This window comes from Hemicordylus capensis, chromosome 4, assembly GCF_027244095.1.
Source record: "Hemicordylus capensis ecotype Gifberg chromosome 4, rHemCap1.1.pri, whole genome shotgun sequence".
Classification (NCBI taxonomy): Eukaryota; Metazoa; Chordata; class Lepidosauria; order Squamata; family Cordylidae; genus Hemicordylus; species Hemicordylus capensis.
The window spans coordinates 83,012,437-83,030,019 of NC_069660.1; the positions used below are offsets into that span (position 1 = coordinate 83,012,437).

General features: G+C 43.1%; 1 protein-coding gene across 12 annotated transcripts in view; it reads left to right on the top strand.

Annotated features, from left to right (window-relative positions):
- The window catches only part of ST3GAL3 (ST3 beta-galactoside alpha-2,3-sialyltransferase 3), a 341,725-nt gene that overhangs the window by 115,765 nt on the left and 208,377 nt on the right, over positions 1–17,583 (top strand). For 10 of the 12 annotated variants that reach the window (XM_053249782.1, XM_053249779.1, XM_053249790.1 and 7 more), the window contains one exon: positions 12,363–12,455. The exons of the other annotated variants lie outside the window; for them this stretch is intronic. In XM_053249782.1, coding sequence (XP_053105757.1) covers positions 12,363–12,455 — 93 coding nt within the window. The remainder of the gene's footprint in view (positions 1–12,362; positions 12,456–17,583) is intronic. 12 annotated transcript variants of the gene reach the window in all.

Below are 17,583 nucleotides of genomic sequence, written 5' to 3' on the forward strand. Positions count from 1 at the left end.
ACGAGGAGTAAAGCTAGTCATGAAAGATTGTTGAAAAGTATAATATTGGGGAGAAATACTCCTTATGTCAAGCTACATTTGTATGTGGAGGAGGGTTGTGTTTTTTTAGTAAAACTGTAGGTGCTCATCATTAGGGACATCTGAAATTGGATCTGACAAATCCCCAGTGAATGTACATTATAGGGCAGTCCTGAATTGACAGGAATTGCACTGACAGAGCTAATGCCTTTGCATTCATTAATGGTTAGGATTCTTCACCCACAGGCAAATAAGCAATTGCTGTAACTGTTCACCCATGCACTGGTGAGCGATTTTTGCCACACTTCATATCTTTGTTCATAGGTCCTCTGAATTTGCTGAGAGTTTTCAGTTTTGTCTTATGGAATATAGATCTCATGCTACTACTGAAATATATTTTATTAAACTATTAATACATCTTTTATTTACTGCATTAATACAGGAGGTTTGATATTTAATATCAGCATTAACTTTCATTTTCTTCTGGAGCTTCATTTTGTGTAAGCGCATTGCATGCACAAATAATTAAATTGTTTTCATCCTCCCTTACTCTTTTGTCAGAGGAATTTAATTCAGTTGTGTCTGCCTTTCTAGGTTACTGGTGTGTATGTAAATGTGACTCTGTTATTTTGCACTGTATTTTTAAATTGGCAGCATGGCATGACAGGAAAATGAGCAAAAGTGAAATTAAGATTATACTCAGTGGCGATAATGAAATTGAATGCTAAGCTTCATTAAAACTAGATAAACGTCTTGGTCCAGATATACCTCTTGTTTCCAGAGGAGAGGAAAAGCCTCAGAATCATGGTTTTTGCTTGGTGGCAAGCCACAGGCTCCTTTGTGAGTGTAATATGTTTATTACTATTGGTACATTTTAGCTCTCCATATATGCCAAAAATCTACCTATCAGGTATAACAGGATGCAGATGCTCTCCTTGTAACTTATCTGCCTTTTTGAGTCTCTCCTTTTTGTAAAAGCCTGGTTGTGGTGGGATGCCATTCAAGATCTTCCCCTGTAACACACAACTGCTCAGATGAGGCTGTTGGGGATACCCTGATCCCAACATTAAACCCAGAATTACCAACCCAGATTTGTGCAGAATTCAGGCCTGTGTCTGGATTCCATTTTATTAAGGAATCAATTAATGCCTGAATTCAGATGACCTAACCAGTACATGATACCCAGACCTCATGACTGCCTGGTAAATGATTTGTGAAGGCAGGGGTAATCAAGCATTGTTTATCAGTGCTTGTGAAATTCACAAGAGACACAATGGGTCAGGCTTAATTACCAGTCTCACACTGCTAAAATTAACTTGCTCTCCGGTAATCCTGCCTTAGTCAAATGTATTGATTAACTAGCCTCAAACATGTACCCCCTTTTGATGTTACTTTAAACATTTTTTTGGTTATAATTACACACTAGATAGATGTACACAAGAAGTAATGTAATTGCTGTCTCACACATATAGATCTAATTCTTTCACTAACTCCTCTGACTTTTAACATGCTTGGGACCAAGAGAGGCAAATTTATTTTGGTAATAACAATAGAACAATACTCTGCTTACTCAGATCCTGGACTGGGCTAATATCCTGAACTAATATCGATAATTAAAAGACAATATCCAGAGGATAACAGGAATGGACACCTTTTGTGATCCAGGAGACTCAATGGACATCAAAGGATGAAACCACGATAAGAAGGAGTCTCTGGACTTGGCAAGCTAGCAAGCTTTGCCTAACCAGCAGATCTGTGCTCAAGAGCCATCCCAGAGTTTGCTGCTGAAGCCGCGGGGCTAAAAGCAGGAACTCTTTCCATGGACAGGAACTGTCTGTGACTTCTGCTGCGCAGTGAGAAGTCCAGACTACCCAGCCATAATGCTCCACTTTGCTCTGAGCAGCTGCCCCCAGCCTGCTTGACTGCTTAAAGCTTGCACCCCAGGCTCCTGTTCTCCAGCACCCGTGTTTCTCCTCCATCTGAAGCCTGCATCGCTCTCAAGTTCCAGCAATGAACAATTCCTTTGAAGCCTTCTCCGTGAACCTGATGAGATGCCTGTTCAACGCACAGCCTAGCCTGCTCTCCATTTCCCTGCTCCCTACTAATCACTGCCACCCCTTCCTAAGCCCTCCCTTCCTCCTCCTCCTCTCTCTGTTTCTCTCTAAATGCTTTATTAGGATTTATTAGACAGCAGTAACTATTGATTGCACACACATATGATGATAGCCAGGCACACTACACTACACCTTGAATCAGTAACATGTTTAATTTAGATTACCTGTTTGAATTTTATCCTGATGAGCAACTTTGTATAAGAAAGCCCATTGAATTATTTAGGAGTGTTTTGGTCTTCTATCTACCTTTGCACCCAGACTATATATGGTCACCGTATAAAAGAACTGGTCAGACACTGGTGAAGCCAGCCTAATTTCATAGGCTAGCTCCGGAGCATATCTAGTATACAAATCAGGCTTGGTTCACAACAAAGCCAACTGTTTTTCATTGTGGTATTTGTCAGGTGAGTTGGCTCATAGATGGAGTGAGATGGAGACTCCACAATTAATTTGATGTCTGAACTGGAGGTGCCCAACAACTCCTCTTATGTGATTCGATCAGTTTTGGTTTGTGACTCTTGAGGATGTGGACAAGCTGCTTGGAGTGGTGAGGCCTACCACTTGTTCTCTAGACCAGTGTTTCTCAACCACCAGACCGTGGACCGGTGCCGGTCTGTGAGCTGTTTGGCACTGGTCCGTGAGGGTACCAGTCCCTCACACGTAGGGAGGTGGGGCCTGGGATCCACGGAGCCTGGACAAGCTCTCCAGAGCTCATTTCTAGGCAGGCAGCCCTCGTTGCTGGATAACGTTAATTTAGCTTCCTCAGATGAACATTATCCAGCAACGAGCGCTGCCTGGAAATGAGCTCTGGAAAGCTCCCGGTGGTGGCCCCTACTGACCCAAAATTGTTTTTAGGGGCCTGGGGTTGGGATGGGAGAGGTGACCCCTATATACTAACTGCTGGTCTGGGAAACTGCACACAGAGAATGTACCGGTCCATGACTCCAAAAATGTTGAGAAACACTGCTCTAGACCCTTGTCCAATATGGCTTGTTCTATCTAGCAGGGAGGCTGTTGTAGACAGCCTGGTGGAAATAATAAATGCTTCTCTGAGGAAGGGCAGGATGCCTCCTTGTCTTAAGAAGGCAATCATTAGACCTCTTTTAAAGAAGTCCCTCAGAGTTGAGCAATTATAGGCTTGTTTCCAACCTCCCATGGCTGGGCAAGGTAATTGAGAGGGTGTTGGCCTCTCAGCTCCAGACGGTCTTGGAGGAAACTGATTATCTGGACCCATTTCAAACTGGTTTCTGGGCACGCTATGGGGTGGAGACTGCCTTGGTTGGCCTGATGGATTATCTCCAATTGGGAATTGACGGAGAAAGTGTGGCTCTGCTGGTTCTTTTGGATCTCTCGGCAGCTTTTGATACTATCGACCATAGTATCCTTCTGGAACGTCTGAGGGGGTTGGGGTTGGGAGGCACTGTTTTACAGTGGTTTCGCTCCTACCTCTTGGATAGATTCCAGATGGTGTCGATTGGGGATTGTTGCTCTTCGAAATCTGAGCTTAAGTATGGTGTCCCTCAAGGCTCCGTACTGTCTCCAGTGCTTTTTAACATCTATATGAAATCACTGGGAGAGATCATCAGGGGATTTGGAGCTGGGTGTTACCAGTACGCTGATGACACCCAGATCTATTTCTCCATGTCAACATCTTCAGGAACTGACATATCCTCCCTAAATGCCTGCCTGGAAGCAGCAATGGGCTGGATGAGGGAGAATAAACTGAAGCTGAATCCAGATAAGACAGAGGTACTTATTGTTTGGGGTCAGAACTCTAGAGACAATTTTGCTCTGCCTGTTCTAGATGGGGTCACATTTCCCCAAAAGGAACAGGTTTGCAGTCTGGGGGGTGCTTCTGGATCCCAACCTCTCTCTTGTGCCCCAGGTTGAGGTGGTGGCCAGAGGTGCTTTCTATCACCTTTGGCTGATATGCCAGCTGCTTCTGTTTCTTGAGATAAATGTCCTCAAAAGAATGGTTCATATGCTGGTAACCTCCAGACATGACTACTGCAATGCGCTCTATGTTGGGCTGTATTTCTGTGTAGTTCGGAAACCACAGTTGGTATAGAATGAGGCAGCCAGATTGGTCTCTAGGTCCTCTCAGAGAGACCATATTACCCTTGAACTACAATGGCTACCAATAAGTTTCTGGGCAAAATACAAAGTGCTGCTTATAACCTATAAAGCCTTAAATGGCTTAGTCCCTGGGTATTTAAGAGAACATCTTCTTTGCCGTGATTCCCATTGCTTGATAAGATCATCTGAAGAGGTTCATCTACAGTTGCCACTTGCTCGTCTGGTGCCTACTCAGGGATTGGCCTTCTCTGTTGCTAACCCTAGGCTTTGGAATGCTCTCCCTGGTTGAAATAAGAGCCTCTCCATCTCTGACAACTTTCAAAAAGTATTACAAGACACATCTGTTCACCCAGGCTTTTTAATTAGACTTCTGTTTTAATATTTTTAACCTTGTTTTAAGTTTTAAATTGTTTTAATGTTTTAATTTTGTTTTAATTGTGTTTTTATTGTAAACTGCCCAGAGACGCAAGTTTTGGGTGGTATATAATTTGGTAAACAAAACAAACATTTCTAGAAATATATAAAATAGAATAATGCAATCAACACAAAATGTGACATAAAGGAGGGTACTGGACTGCCAACTCTGTGATGATAAATTTGCTTTTCACAAACTATGGGAAATAGTCAAAAATAGCTGCCAGTTTCAGACTGGAGTTAAGGCTATCTAATTTTGTCTGAGGCTTCAAGCCAGGAAATTAGAGCCTGCCATATAATCAGTAATGATGTACAATGTCACAAATTGTGCCCACTTTCAACTTGCCCTCTATGTACCCACACTTTTCTTTGGTCTTTGTGGCCTAAATCAAGATGTGGAGGATGGATTGCGTGGCACCAGCAAAGATACCCCACATTGTCCTGGTCCTGTACTGCCTTAGGGAGCATCTGCATTGCTAGAGGAATTCTCAAGTTGACCCATGATTATTTGTTGTTTACTTCATTAGCTTGCAGGACAGGTTTTGCAGTTGGGAGGGGCCCCTCTTCTAGTGCCCTTCATCATTCTTATCTTGACTGAACAGAAAGGAGGTGTAGCATTCGGCCCCTCCCTTAGCCTAAAGAGTGAACTGGAAGTCCTGTCTGTAAGGCAGTGACCTCTGGGGATCAGCCACTCAGCACACAGTGAGCAGGACCTACAGGGCCTGGTGACAGGAAGTGAAGGGGGTCTTTCTTCTCAGAAGGAGCCAGGAGGGCGATGAGAGAAGATGGGGAGCAGGCTTTGTGAGCACTAACAATGAAGTCTTGCTGCCTCATGGCCAACAGCCAGCCTGGAGACTTCTCTCATGGAAAGACATCTGCAGATCCTCGGGACAGGATTGCAGGAAGCTTGAATTATCTCCTGGAGTTTGGGGTGAGTTCATAGAGAAAGGAAGCCAAGGGCTTTTGGCTACAGAAAGACTTAGACAGGAAATAGTGTGATAGTTAGCCTACGTCAGACCATTTAGTTTCCTTTTGTGCTTTGCAAATCCTTACACCTGGTCTATTGTGTTTTATTTTGTAACGTAACCTTCTAAGAAACTCTAGCCTGAGCCCTTTTTATCCAACCAGGAGGCTGTAGTACCTCTGTACCCTGTAAAGGTGCGTTTAAAGGTTCTTGGCAACTGGGGGGGGGGGGTGCTTTTTGAATTATCCTTGCAACTGGGTAACCACGATTTTTAAAGCATGCCACTCCAAATACCAGCTGGGGTGTTCTTTGGAAGTAATCTTGTAAAGTACTGAGTATTTCTTTTTACCTGTAATTTAAAGCTGAGAGAGCCTCAGACTGAAACAGTCTGTAGTATTTTGAATAAAGATTTTTCTCTTTTTGTTCTTTATGTTTCACCTGCCTCTGAGTGGATTTTTAACTCAGGAAAAAGGAGTTTTACTCTGGTGCAAGCATGCCTCAATGTTAATTGTTCAGCAACCTACCAAGTTTGCTCTTTATGTGTAGACTGCATGTGGAAGGTTTTCTGTATTTTTCCATTGGTAAACGAAGGAGAGTTTCCCTGGAATTTCGCCCACACCAAGGAGGGATTAAACGCTGTTAAAAGTGGGTGTGGTGGCAACGATTACCAAGAAACGGTTAAGTTTTAAAGGAACAGCCTTTGTTGAGCAAACATGGAGGCAATGAATCAGCATTTTTCTTTTCCCCATGTGAGTTTCCTCTGAGACAAAGGCTGGGCTTAAATCCACTATTTGCTACAGGAGGTTTTATGGTGCATAAAGGCTGGATGGCAGCACCATTCGAAGTTGTCGGAAGTTCAGGCAGAAAAGTTATCAGATGCTCTTCTGTCACTGGCTTGCCTCTCTTCTGTTGGGATCTATAGACTTAGAAGATGCTAAAAACTTAGAAGATGGTCCCATAGACTATGCTAGAGTCACTACTATCTTCTATAGTCTCTGGTTCCTTCAAGCTCTGTTTTTAAAACCTCAGTTGGCACACAGAGCACCAGAGGAGAAGGGTGAGAAGGACACTGCTCTAGCTTGTCAAGGGGTCACATGGTACTCCATGCAGGGAGGCTTGCCCTTGCATTCTAGGGGCTGAATGATGTGAGAGTTCAAGTTTCTTACTCTGGATCTGGGAATGCAACACAATGGATTTTCCTGTAGGATATAGCAAGGCAATGGTTGGGGATGATGGAAGTTGTAGTCTAACATCTGGCAACTCTCATTTGAAAACCCCTACAATAAAGGCATCTTTGCTGGTGCCAGGTACTCCATTCTCCCCATCTTGATTTGGGCCTCAAAAACTAAATAAAAGAGTGGGTGCATGGAGGTGTTACTGCCCAGGCCTGGTTTATATACTAAATATGCTCATTAGCTAGCATATAAAATTAGGCCTGTCTCATAGTGTCACCAAGTGACCAAGTTATTTTATATAGTGACCATGTAGGATCTGGGCGCAAGGAAGAAAGGAGATCAAACTACTCCTAAATTGATTCAATGGGCTTTATTGAGTATAAAGAGTAATAACATAATCTAGCAGAAAGCAGAACACTCTATCAATATTAATAACAGTATTTTAAACAGAACATCCTAGCCAGCACCAATATTCAACGTGTTTCTAACTAACATATGTGTGTGCATTAAATCCTCCTAGAGCCTAATACAATTCAGATATAGATGGAAAGGGGGGGTGTAAGGAAAGTTGAGGGCTGGCATGGTTTTTTTTGGGGGGGATCAGGAATTAGTAGGGGGGAAGGGGGGGATGAGAAGGAGGGGAAAAGATGGAGGGGCCCAAGGCTTGTAAGGAGCAGCATATTACCAGGACCAGAGACTTGAGAGCGGTGGATCTCTTCAGCTGAAGGAGCGAGGCTTCTTAGCTGGAGACAGGAGCGTTTGCAGTTGCTCAGATCATGGCTGAGAGCCAGAGCACCATGGCTGGGGAAGTCTTGACTTCTCACTGCGCAGTAGAAGTCACAGACAGCTCCTGTCCATGGACAGAGTTCCTGCTGTTGCCCCGTGGCTTAGCAGCAGACTCTGGGATCCTTGTGAGCAGCTCTTGCTGTAGGCAAAAGATTGACTGTAGGCACAAGACTGCTAACGCTCTGTCCAGTAGCCTCATTCTTTATAGTTGTATTTTCTTTTGATCTCTCATAGAGTCTATTCAAATCTCCTCTTTTCCTGGGTCCCCAAAAAGGGTGACAATGCTGTTACCTTCTGGACAATGTCTTTTAATTATTCAGGATATTGGCCAGTCCAGAGAGATCTGAATCTCATCTTCTGTAAACTGTGCGCTTAGAAGGGAGGGGGAACATTGCCCAAAGCAAATCTGCATCTCGGAGCTACAAATTGCATCTTCCCCGATTTGCCAGTCTGACCCCAAAAGGTGTTAAAGTCAGGAGTTAGTGAGAGAATTAGTTCTATTTGTGTGAGACAGCAATTACATTATTTCTTGTGTACCTCTATCTAGTGTGTAATTATAACAAGAGAATAGTTAAAGTAACATAAAAAGGGGTACATGTGTGAGACGAGTTAATCAATAGACATTTGACTAAGGCAGAAGCATCCTGTAAAGTCTACAGGTGTTTGCTTTGTATGCATTTACCTATGTTGAATCTCTAGAGAGAGCAATTGAGTTAATCCTTGACAAGGATTAATGCTTACTTCTTGCAACAGGAGAGGGGAGATCAGCCTCTGGCCTCTTCCACAGACATTATCTGATAGTGAGTCACATTTTAGCATTTGGATTTAGCATTCAGCATTCAGGCCTGGCTTTTGTACTCCTTTCACAATACAATGCTGGATTGCTTCCTCCTTCACAGAGCAGTTGAGATCTGGTATGTCAATTCACCTCAAGTTCAGGCATTTAATTGAACTCTTAATATAAAAAGAAATCGGACACAGGCCTGAATTGTATATACGTATTAATATTTTGGGGTGCCCATAACAGAGGGCAAATCATAAGCAGGCACAATTTGTGACACATTGTTGAACAACATCCTTACTGATCACGTGGCATGACTGTTGGCAGGGGTTTCGAACCTATGGTACTCCAGATGTTGCAGAACAGCAACTCCCATAATCTCTATCTACAATTAATTGTTGCTGGGGATAATGGGAGTTTTAATTCAGCAACATCTGGAGTATCACAGGTTGGGAATACCTGTGTTAAATGTATCCGCCTTAGATTCTAGTTTCCCAGCTTTGTGGGAAATTGACTCAAAATGAGATAGCTTTAACTCCAGTCTGAAACCAGCAGGTTTTTTTACTATCTAGTTCTCCCGAAATCCAATCAAAATTCTGTATGATCAAAGGGAACCCTGAGCCTCTCACCATTCCTCTCTATATGCTGAACTATATTGGTTTCATGAGAGTATGGAAGTTAGTATTAAAGGAGGAAAAATCTGTGAGAAATCTAGTTCTAATATCTTGACTGGAAAGCATTATAAACTTCTGTTAAGGCAACAGGTTTGCAAAATACTATGGAGGAGTTCAGTGGCAAATTGTAGGCCAAGCTGCTTTGTTTTGGGAAGGTAGTCAAAGCACCAATAATCCCCAGCATTAAAAAGATACAAAAAAGTATTGATAAACAGTTAAAAAGAGAGGAGAATGTTTCTCCTTTTTGTTACTCTAAAGCACACTTGAGGCTTGAAAGCTGGTTTCCAGTTCTGATCTGGGGGACAAATGTAAACCATAATTTGCTCATTTGGATATATGGGAGAACTATGTTTTTCTTGAACCAGAAAATAAGTAGTGAAATCTGATTGTGGGAGAGTGAAGACTGAGTATATGAGCCCTCTGTATGTTCCTGGACTTCCAGGCCTGATCTCCCAAACCTGGCAAATATTATATGAGAATTGATACAGTGATTGAGACTCTGTGAAGCTGCTTATTCAGTGGCTCTCTGGTTAGAATCCCCGCTGGTATGTTTCACCGGACTATGTGAAACACCTATATTGGGCAGCAGCGATATAGGAAGGTGCTGAAAGGCATCATCTCATACTGCATGGGAGGGGGCAATGGTAAACCCCTCCTGTATTCTACCAAAGGAAAACCACAGGGTTCTGTGGGCGCCAGGAGTCGAAATTGACGGCACACTTTAACTTTACCTTCTTTAATTTGGTCAGTGGGCCTTTAGTGCTCTTCGGTCATTTTAATTATAGATGGCTAGCTATGGCAGTGTTAGAAAAAGCAGAAGTTGGGGAAATCTGCTAAATGCTTTCCCCATTTCTCTAAACTTAAGAATTGGTCTCACCAAGATTACTTTTATACACATGCTGCTGTTTGTGGTCAGTTTTTGCAACTTTGAAAGGATATTTCTGAAACCACTGTATTTAATGTGCCCTTAAGCACCTTAGGATATGACTGTCTTGGTAGCAGAGTCCTCTCAAGGTAGGGAAAGGCAGCAATCTTTTCTTCTTTTGAGGTTTTTTCCTTTGATGTGGTGCAGATGATTAGCTATGCAGTTAGTATTCAAGCTGACTGTGAATGTCATTGGCAGTTCAATAATGATTGAGATCTGTAGTGGCTAATAGGACCAGACAAATAAATATCTTCTAATTAAGTTAAAGGAGTAAAACTGCTTGGGAAACTAAAACGATAAAAGTCTGATTGACTGTGTGGTAGTGCTGAGCAACTGGAGCTGGCAGCCATGGTTGGATTGTAAACCTAGTTTTGCTTGTGGCAATTTGTTACATGAACTTTTATCACATTTGGAAAAGTTTAACAAGTTTGTTTCTCAGACTCCAGTAGCTCTGAGTAGAATAGCGGTTTCCATGATAGACTGCTCATACATTCTTAGTAAGGCACCAGCAAGTCATCACAAATCAGGCAAAGATATTATTCTTTTTAGGATTGGTATAGAAGACACTTTGGTATTTGAACTGGAAATGTTAAAGCAACTTTAAACACACAATGAAGAGATAATTCTTTATGTATTGAAATGGATATTTTGTACAATTGTAGGCATTCTGAATGGATACCAGGACACATTGCTGTGACTCTTACTCAATGTGGAGTTTAACCATCTAAATACAAGGATATGCTCACTTCTGTAGGCCTTAATGAATTCAGGTGACACATGGTAGCCGGAAGACTGTCTTAATTTCTGTTGTACAGTGACTCCTATTCCTAGTTTTCCAGATTATTTATAGTATAGGGGGGGTTAGTTGTAGGATCCTGTTCCAGTGCCAAATCTTTAATCAACTTTTCAAAGGAATGCATTTTTAGGTTCAACCCAGTTTTTTACCCAGGCATGCCAGTTTGCATTGCCTAGAATTATGGCAGCTTCCGTCATACATTCATTCTGCTATGGCTCTTGGAAGGTTGGAGACTCTTCTGCAAATTGTGACCTCTTTGAATAGTCCTGCCTCCTGAACTTTAGGGATGTGCATGGAACCAGTGGGGGCCGGTTCAGAAGTGGGGGGAGTGCAGTGCTGGAGGGGATGTGGCAGGAGGGGTAAGAGCACCCCCCCTTAAAGGTCCCTCCCCCACCCGCCTTTGAACCAGCTGAATCTCTGGTTGTTTGAACATGTCCGGAAGCCCGTAAAAGGGCCTCCAGACATTTTCATGCACATCACTGCTGCACTTCACTTGAGTTTTGCAGTGCATTTTAAGAGAAATTATACTGTGATTGCTCAGCTGGCTAGCTGTATTAAAGATGGTGGTTCAAATAGCTGTATAGAAGGAGCGCATAAAAACAGAAGTACAGTTGTTGTGGTAACTGTGCTATGGAGAAATTCATTACTACTTTCAAGCCTCACAAAAAGCTTTCTTCATGATTTAAGTGAAGTTGGTGTGAATTGCACAGGTTCAGTTCAAACTTCTAAATGTGCAGAATAGTTGCCACTGCTTTGCTAGCAAACGAAACATTTTACAAAGAGTAAATCTGTAATATATTGTCCTTTCTGTGTCCAGCATTTATAAGCTAATGAAATGTTTAAAAGGAGATTTTATGCCTTCTTTTTCATGATAACCAGACTTCTTCTGCACAGTGTTTTATCTAAATAAGGCCTACCTGTAGAAGTTGTGTGCTTTAGCCCCTTAGTAGCTGTTGAATAAGTTGTAGTGGCTGGTAAGATGGGATACAAAGAATCCAACCACAGTAGTCTGCTTGAATCACACAGCAAGTGATTGTTTAAAAGCTCTCCAGTCTCCTCAGGGCTAGCAGAAATATTAACTGCTCAACCACAATGCCTTTCGTTAGAGTGTAAAGACGATTGTATTCAGCTTTTCACATACCCGCTGATTGTGAGAGTGAGTGAGCTATTAGAAAATTAACTGAGGAAACAATGTTGGGCCTATAATACAGAAATGCCAACTGCCTTCATTCCCACTGACTGGTAGATATTTGTGGTAATTTAGTTAGACTTGCTCTGCAAATAGCAACTTCATTTGACGTTGTAGGTCTGTCTTGCAGCAGAAGAACAGTCTGACAAATGATTCTTTGTTGCTGCTTACCTCCATTCTTCTTGGAAAATTCAAGTCTAAAACAGCATCTGAATAACATTACATCTCCTACCTTCCTCTCTGTCTAAGTTCCTAAAAAGGCAGGAGTGTGTTTAATTCCAGATGTCCCTTGGGACAGCTTGATGTAATCCCATTCTGATTTGTTTGAGAAGCCTTTATGTTCCTGTTGCTGCTCTCTACTATTTGAGAAAAACTAATGATTAAAGTGATTAAGGTGACAGCTGGCACTTCTTTCTTAGGACCTTCTTGATTGTTGTTCTTCCTTTACAGGCCTCCAGAGCTAGCATCAAAATATGCTAACATCACAGAGGGTGTTTGCAAGCCTGGTTATGCATCTGCACTTATGACTGTCATCTTCCCAAAGTAAGTGATCTGTTGCCCCGCCTCCCATGTTTGCTCGTTTTACACTCTTGATCTTCAGTGACAATATATCCCAAATTTGTGCTAGATTCTACTGTGATGGCTGAGGCACTATCATTTTGAGGGGCAATGAAATGCTGTTCTTAGTTATGTAAACAGTGATCAGGGAAGGGCTTGTGTATGTGTTACCCTGAACGCAACCAAATGACATATTTAAGTTTAGAATGATAAGTATCTCTCTCACAGTAAAATAGGCTTGGACAAATTTTCTTTGCATCTGGGAGGCAGTCCAAAAATTTAGGAGCCAGATTCATTTTTCAGACAAATATCAGTTGGATAGGGTAGGCAGCAACAGAGGGTAATGGCCTTCAATGGGTTGCCCTGCCCATGGGTTTCCTGGAGGCAGTGGGGTAGTCACTTCAATCAATTAATCAATCTTATGGTCTGTGACCAGTATAAAATAGATTACATTGAAACAGCATTAAAACAAGCTATGCCCAGAACTGTGAGAGCTATATGCTGTTATATAGCTATTGTTAAACTGTGGTGAGCTATCTTAAAACTGTGGTTAAAACAGGTAAAATTAGTATAAAATGGGTGAGACTATATATAAGTGGTTTAGATTTTTAAATCAGTCTGTAAAACTATAAAATGCTATGGGCTTTAAATTTAAGCTGTGTGACTATGCGTTGTGTCGGGCTTGCTTCATTCTTGCTGTCTGTCACGACCTGACAAATTGTACACGCTGCTGCACAGAACTTGGCAACATTATCTGTGATAACAAGGTTGGAGTTAAGATTGCAGGAGAGAGATCTAGAATTGGCTTGAGTGACCTGGAGATTTGATTAACAGCAGAAGGATGAGAGCGATATGAATGCGAGCGATAGAATGGGCAATGGAGGAGGACATGCTTTGTTGTTTCAACTTGCTCAGAATCACAGGGGCACAGGCATTCTGAGTAGGAGGTCTTCCTGTATCTCCCTTCTAGCACAGCTGAAGGAAGGGCACCACAGTGGGCCAGAGTGAAGGCCCTTCTGTGTTTTGGGGCTTCCAGATGCATGAGGTATGCATCGGGAGAGGCAGTTGTCTTTCATTGATGAGGAAGTTCAGGACCCTGCCTAAACTGGTTTGGTGCTCTATGTCCGTTATGCATTGTCTGATGAGTGTTTTTGTCTGTTTGTTGCCCAGGGAAAGTAGGAGGGGAGCTCCAGGGATGACATTTTTGTCAGAAGTATCAATTTCCAGGTAGACTGGTAGTTGTCCTGTAGTGTTAGGGGCTAGACCCCGTGGGATGAAGTATAATCTTTACCAGTAATTGAGTATGGCCATCCAAACTCTGGCTTCCACTTTCACCAGATCTGCCTCTAGACATAGGCTAGTGTTAGAGATACAGCATGGTACTTGGAGAACTGTTCTTAGGATTTTGGACTAGACAAGCTCCAATGGGGCGAAGTTGAAGAAGGGGCCCAGTTGGGCACCATGAAGGAGTTGCGCCAGTGGCTTGGCTTCAAACAGTTTAAGGGCTGCAGGTATGTGGTGGCCTCATCTTGATTGGAATAATTTTAGATAGCAGCTGTGCTCCTCTGTTCATTTTGGGCAGTGTGAGAGTTGTGAGCTTTTCTGGTGCAGAGGTGTGGAAGACCACCCCCAAGTATTTAAAGCATGAGCCTGCTCACTTTTGTGCCTGTTCATATGCCAGGAGTGTGTCTTGGGTCTCTTAGTGAAGGCCATGATTTTGTTTTTGTAATACTACTTTGCAGTATTGGACAAGACTTCATTGCAAACTGCACCTTTGAGGTGTCCCTGTGTGTCTCTCACTACAACTGTACCATATTTGGTTCAAATCAGTTAGACAGTGCTCAGGTTAGTGCAATTGCGCCTCGAAAGTTCACTCGTCCAACATCTTGGATCGGGGTAGATGACATCACCACAAACTACACCATTAGGGTATCCCTATGTGTCCATACAGCTGTAGCAAATTTGGTTCAAATTGGTTAGACTATCCACAAGTTAGTGCACTTGTGCCTCAAACGTTTACATGTCCTCCATCTTGAATTTTATTAGATGACACTATCACAATCTGTGCCATTGAGGTTCCTCTATGTGTCCCTATGGCTGTACCACATTTGGTTCAAAATGGTTAAGCATCCGCCATCTTACGTGTCCGCTGTCTTGAATCGGTGTGGATGACACCATCACAAACTATGCCATTGAGATGTCCCTGTGTGTCACTCACTGCAACTGTACCCAATTTGGTTCAAATGGGTTAGACTATCCACAAATTAGCCAGCTTGTGCCTCAGATGTTCACGTGAGCACCATCATGGATTGGGGTGGATGACATCATCACAAACTATGCCATTGAGGTGTCCCTTTATGTCTCTACAGCTGTACCAAATTTGGTTCAAATCGGTTAAGGACAAAATTGTTAAACATATAGAAGAACAGGCCTTGTTGAAGGAGAACCAGCATGGCTTCTGCAAGGGAAAGTCTTGCCTCACTAACCTTTTGGAGTTCTTTGAGAGTGTCCACAGGGATGTGGATAAAGGTGATTCAGTAGACATAGTATACTTGGACTTCCAAAAAGCTTTTGATAAAGTTCCCCACCAAAGGCTCTTGAGTAAACTTAGCAGTCATGGGATAAGGGGACAGGTTCATGTGTGGATCGGTAACTGGTTGAAGGACAGGAAACAGAGAGTAGGAATAAATGGACAGTTTTCACAATGGAAGTAGGTAGGAAGTGGGGTCCCCCAGGCATCAGTAGTGGGACCAGTGTTCTTTAACTTGTTCATAAACGATCTAGAAGTTGGGGTGACCAGCGAAGTGGCCAAATTTGCAGATGAGACTAAACTATTTATGGTAGTGAAATCCACAACGGATTGTGAGGAACTCCAAAAAGATCTCTCCAAACTGGGGAAGTGGGCGACAAAATGGCAAATGTGGTTCAATGTAAGCAAGTGTAAAGTGATGCACATTGGGGCAGAAAACACCAACTTCACATATATGCTGATGGGATCTGAGCTGTCGGTGACGGAACAGGGGAGAGATCTTGGGGTCGTGGTGGACAGCTCACTGAAAGTGCCGTCTCAGTGCATGACAGCTGCGAAACAAACTAATCCCATGCTAGGAATCATTAGGAGGGGGGTTGAAAATAAAACTGCTAATATTATAATGCCCTTATTCAGATCTATAGTGCAGCCACATCTGGAGTATTGCATACAGCTTTAGTCACCGTATCTTAAGAAGGATATTGTAGAACTGGAAAAGGTGCAGAAGAGGGCAACCAAAATGATCAGGGGCCTGGACCACCTTCTTTATAAGTCTAGGCTAGAGTATCTGGGGCCCTTTACCTTGGAAAAGAGGCGACTAAGGGGAGACATGATCGAAGTGTATAAAATTATGCATGGAGTGGAGAGGGAAGACAGAAATTTTTCTCCCTCTCTCACAACAGTAGAACCAGGGGTCACCCCATGAAACTGAAGGTTGGGAAATTTAGGACCAATGTGCTGTGTACTTTTTCACACAGCACATAATTAATATATGGCATTCCTTGCCATGGGATGTGGTGATGGCTACCAACTTGGATGGCTTTAAAAGGGGTTTAGACTAGACAGATTCATGGAGGACAAGTCTATCAATGGCTACTACGGTAGTTACTAGTCTGATGGCTGTGGGCCATCTCCAGCCTCAGAGGCACGATGCCTTTCAATACCAGTTGCAGGGCAGCAACAGCAAGAGAGAGGGCATGCACATACTTCTTGCCTGTGGGCTCTCCAGAGGCATCTGGTGGGCCACTGTTTGGAACAGGATGCTGGACTAATGCCTCGTGCATGATCCAGCCTGTCTGTTCTTACGTTCTTATATAAGTGGTTCACAAGTTAGCCCACTTGTGCCTCAAAAGTTTACGCGTCCACCATCTTGAATTGGGGTGGATGACATCATCATGAACTACGGTATGCTTTTGAGGTGCCCTATGTGTCACTACACCTGCAGCAATTTTGGTTCAAATTGGTTGAGCAGTTCACAAGTTAGCCCACTTGTGCCTCAAAAGTTTACGCATCCACTGTCTTGGATTGAGGTGGATGACATCATCACATACTACACCGTTGAGGTTTCCCTATGTGTCCCTTCAGCTGTACCCAGTTTGGCTCATATTGGTCCAAGTGTTGCAAAGTTGATGGGTAGGGACACACACACACACTGAATGCTGGGTGATCTCATAAGCCTACTGGAAACTAGGCTAAAAACACAGCTCAGTGACTTATCTTTGTCCATTACAGGAGGATTTACTATAGGTGGGGTTGCCAATCCTCTATATGTTGACCTGGAGTCTCCAGGAATTGACATCACTTTTCAAGAAAGATTGAAAAGTAATCCTGGAGATGTTAATGGCTTGATATTGTGAAAAATATTAGAGGGTGGGTGGGTCTCCAGGAATAGCCTCAGTCAAAGTTGGCAGCTTGAACTGGAGGAAGAGGGTTGATGTGGGGGGAGAGAAATTATGTAACTATTAAAATAAAAAATAAAAAATGCAGTCTCAGACAACTTTGGAGCTATCATTGCTGCTACCTTGACTACCTTATCATAGCCAGGAAGGAGGAGCTCACCTGGAGCTGAAAGGAAGCTGGTTTGGCCCTTAATTCTCCCTCTCCCCACCAGCCTTTCCACAACTGTCTGATATCTTGAAACCCACCTGTCCTGCTATTCTGCCCTTCACTGAAGACTATCAAGGCTCTTTTTGCACTGCTGCTCATTTCAATCAGCATGACGGAATGGTTGGGGAAAGAGTGGCTCATGATTACTGTCCTCCAAAGGTGGAGGGAGAAAGGATCAAGGTGGGCTAGTTTGTGGGATTCTTTCCCTCCCTCCCTGCAAGCTTCAGCCATGCTTGACTCAGAAAAGGGGATGAAAGACGGCTGGCAGAAATTCCCTTGGATATTATGTTAGGTGTATCCTCACAACAACCCTGTGAGGTAGGTTAGACTGAGAAATACATGACTGGCCCAGAGTTACTCAGTGAGTTTCATGGCTGAGTGGGGGTTTGAACTTGGGTCTCTCCGGTCCTAGTCCAACACTCTAACCACTACACCATGCTCCCACATTGGAGGCCCAAAGAAGTGGTGGTCAAAACA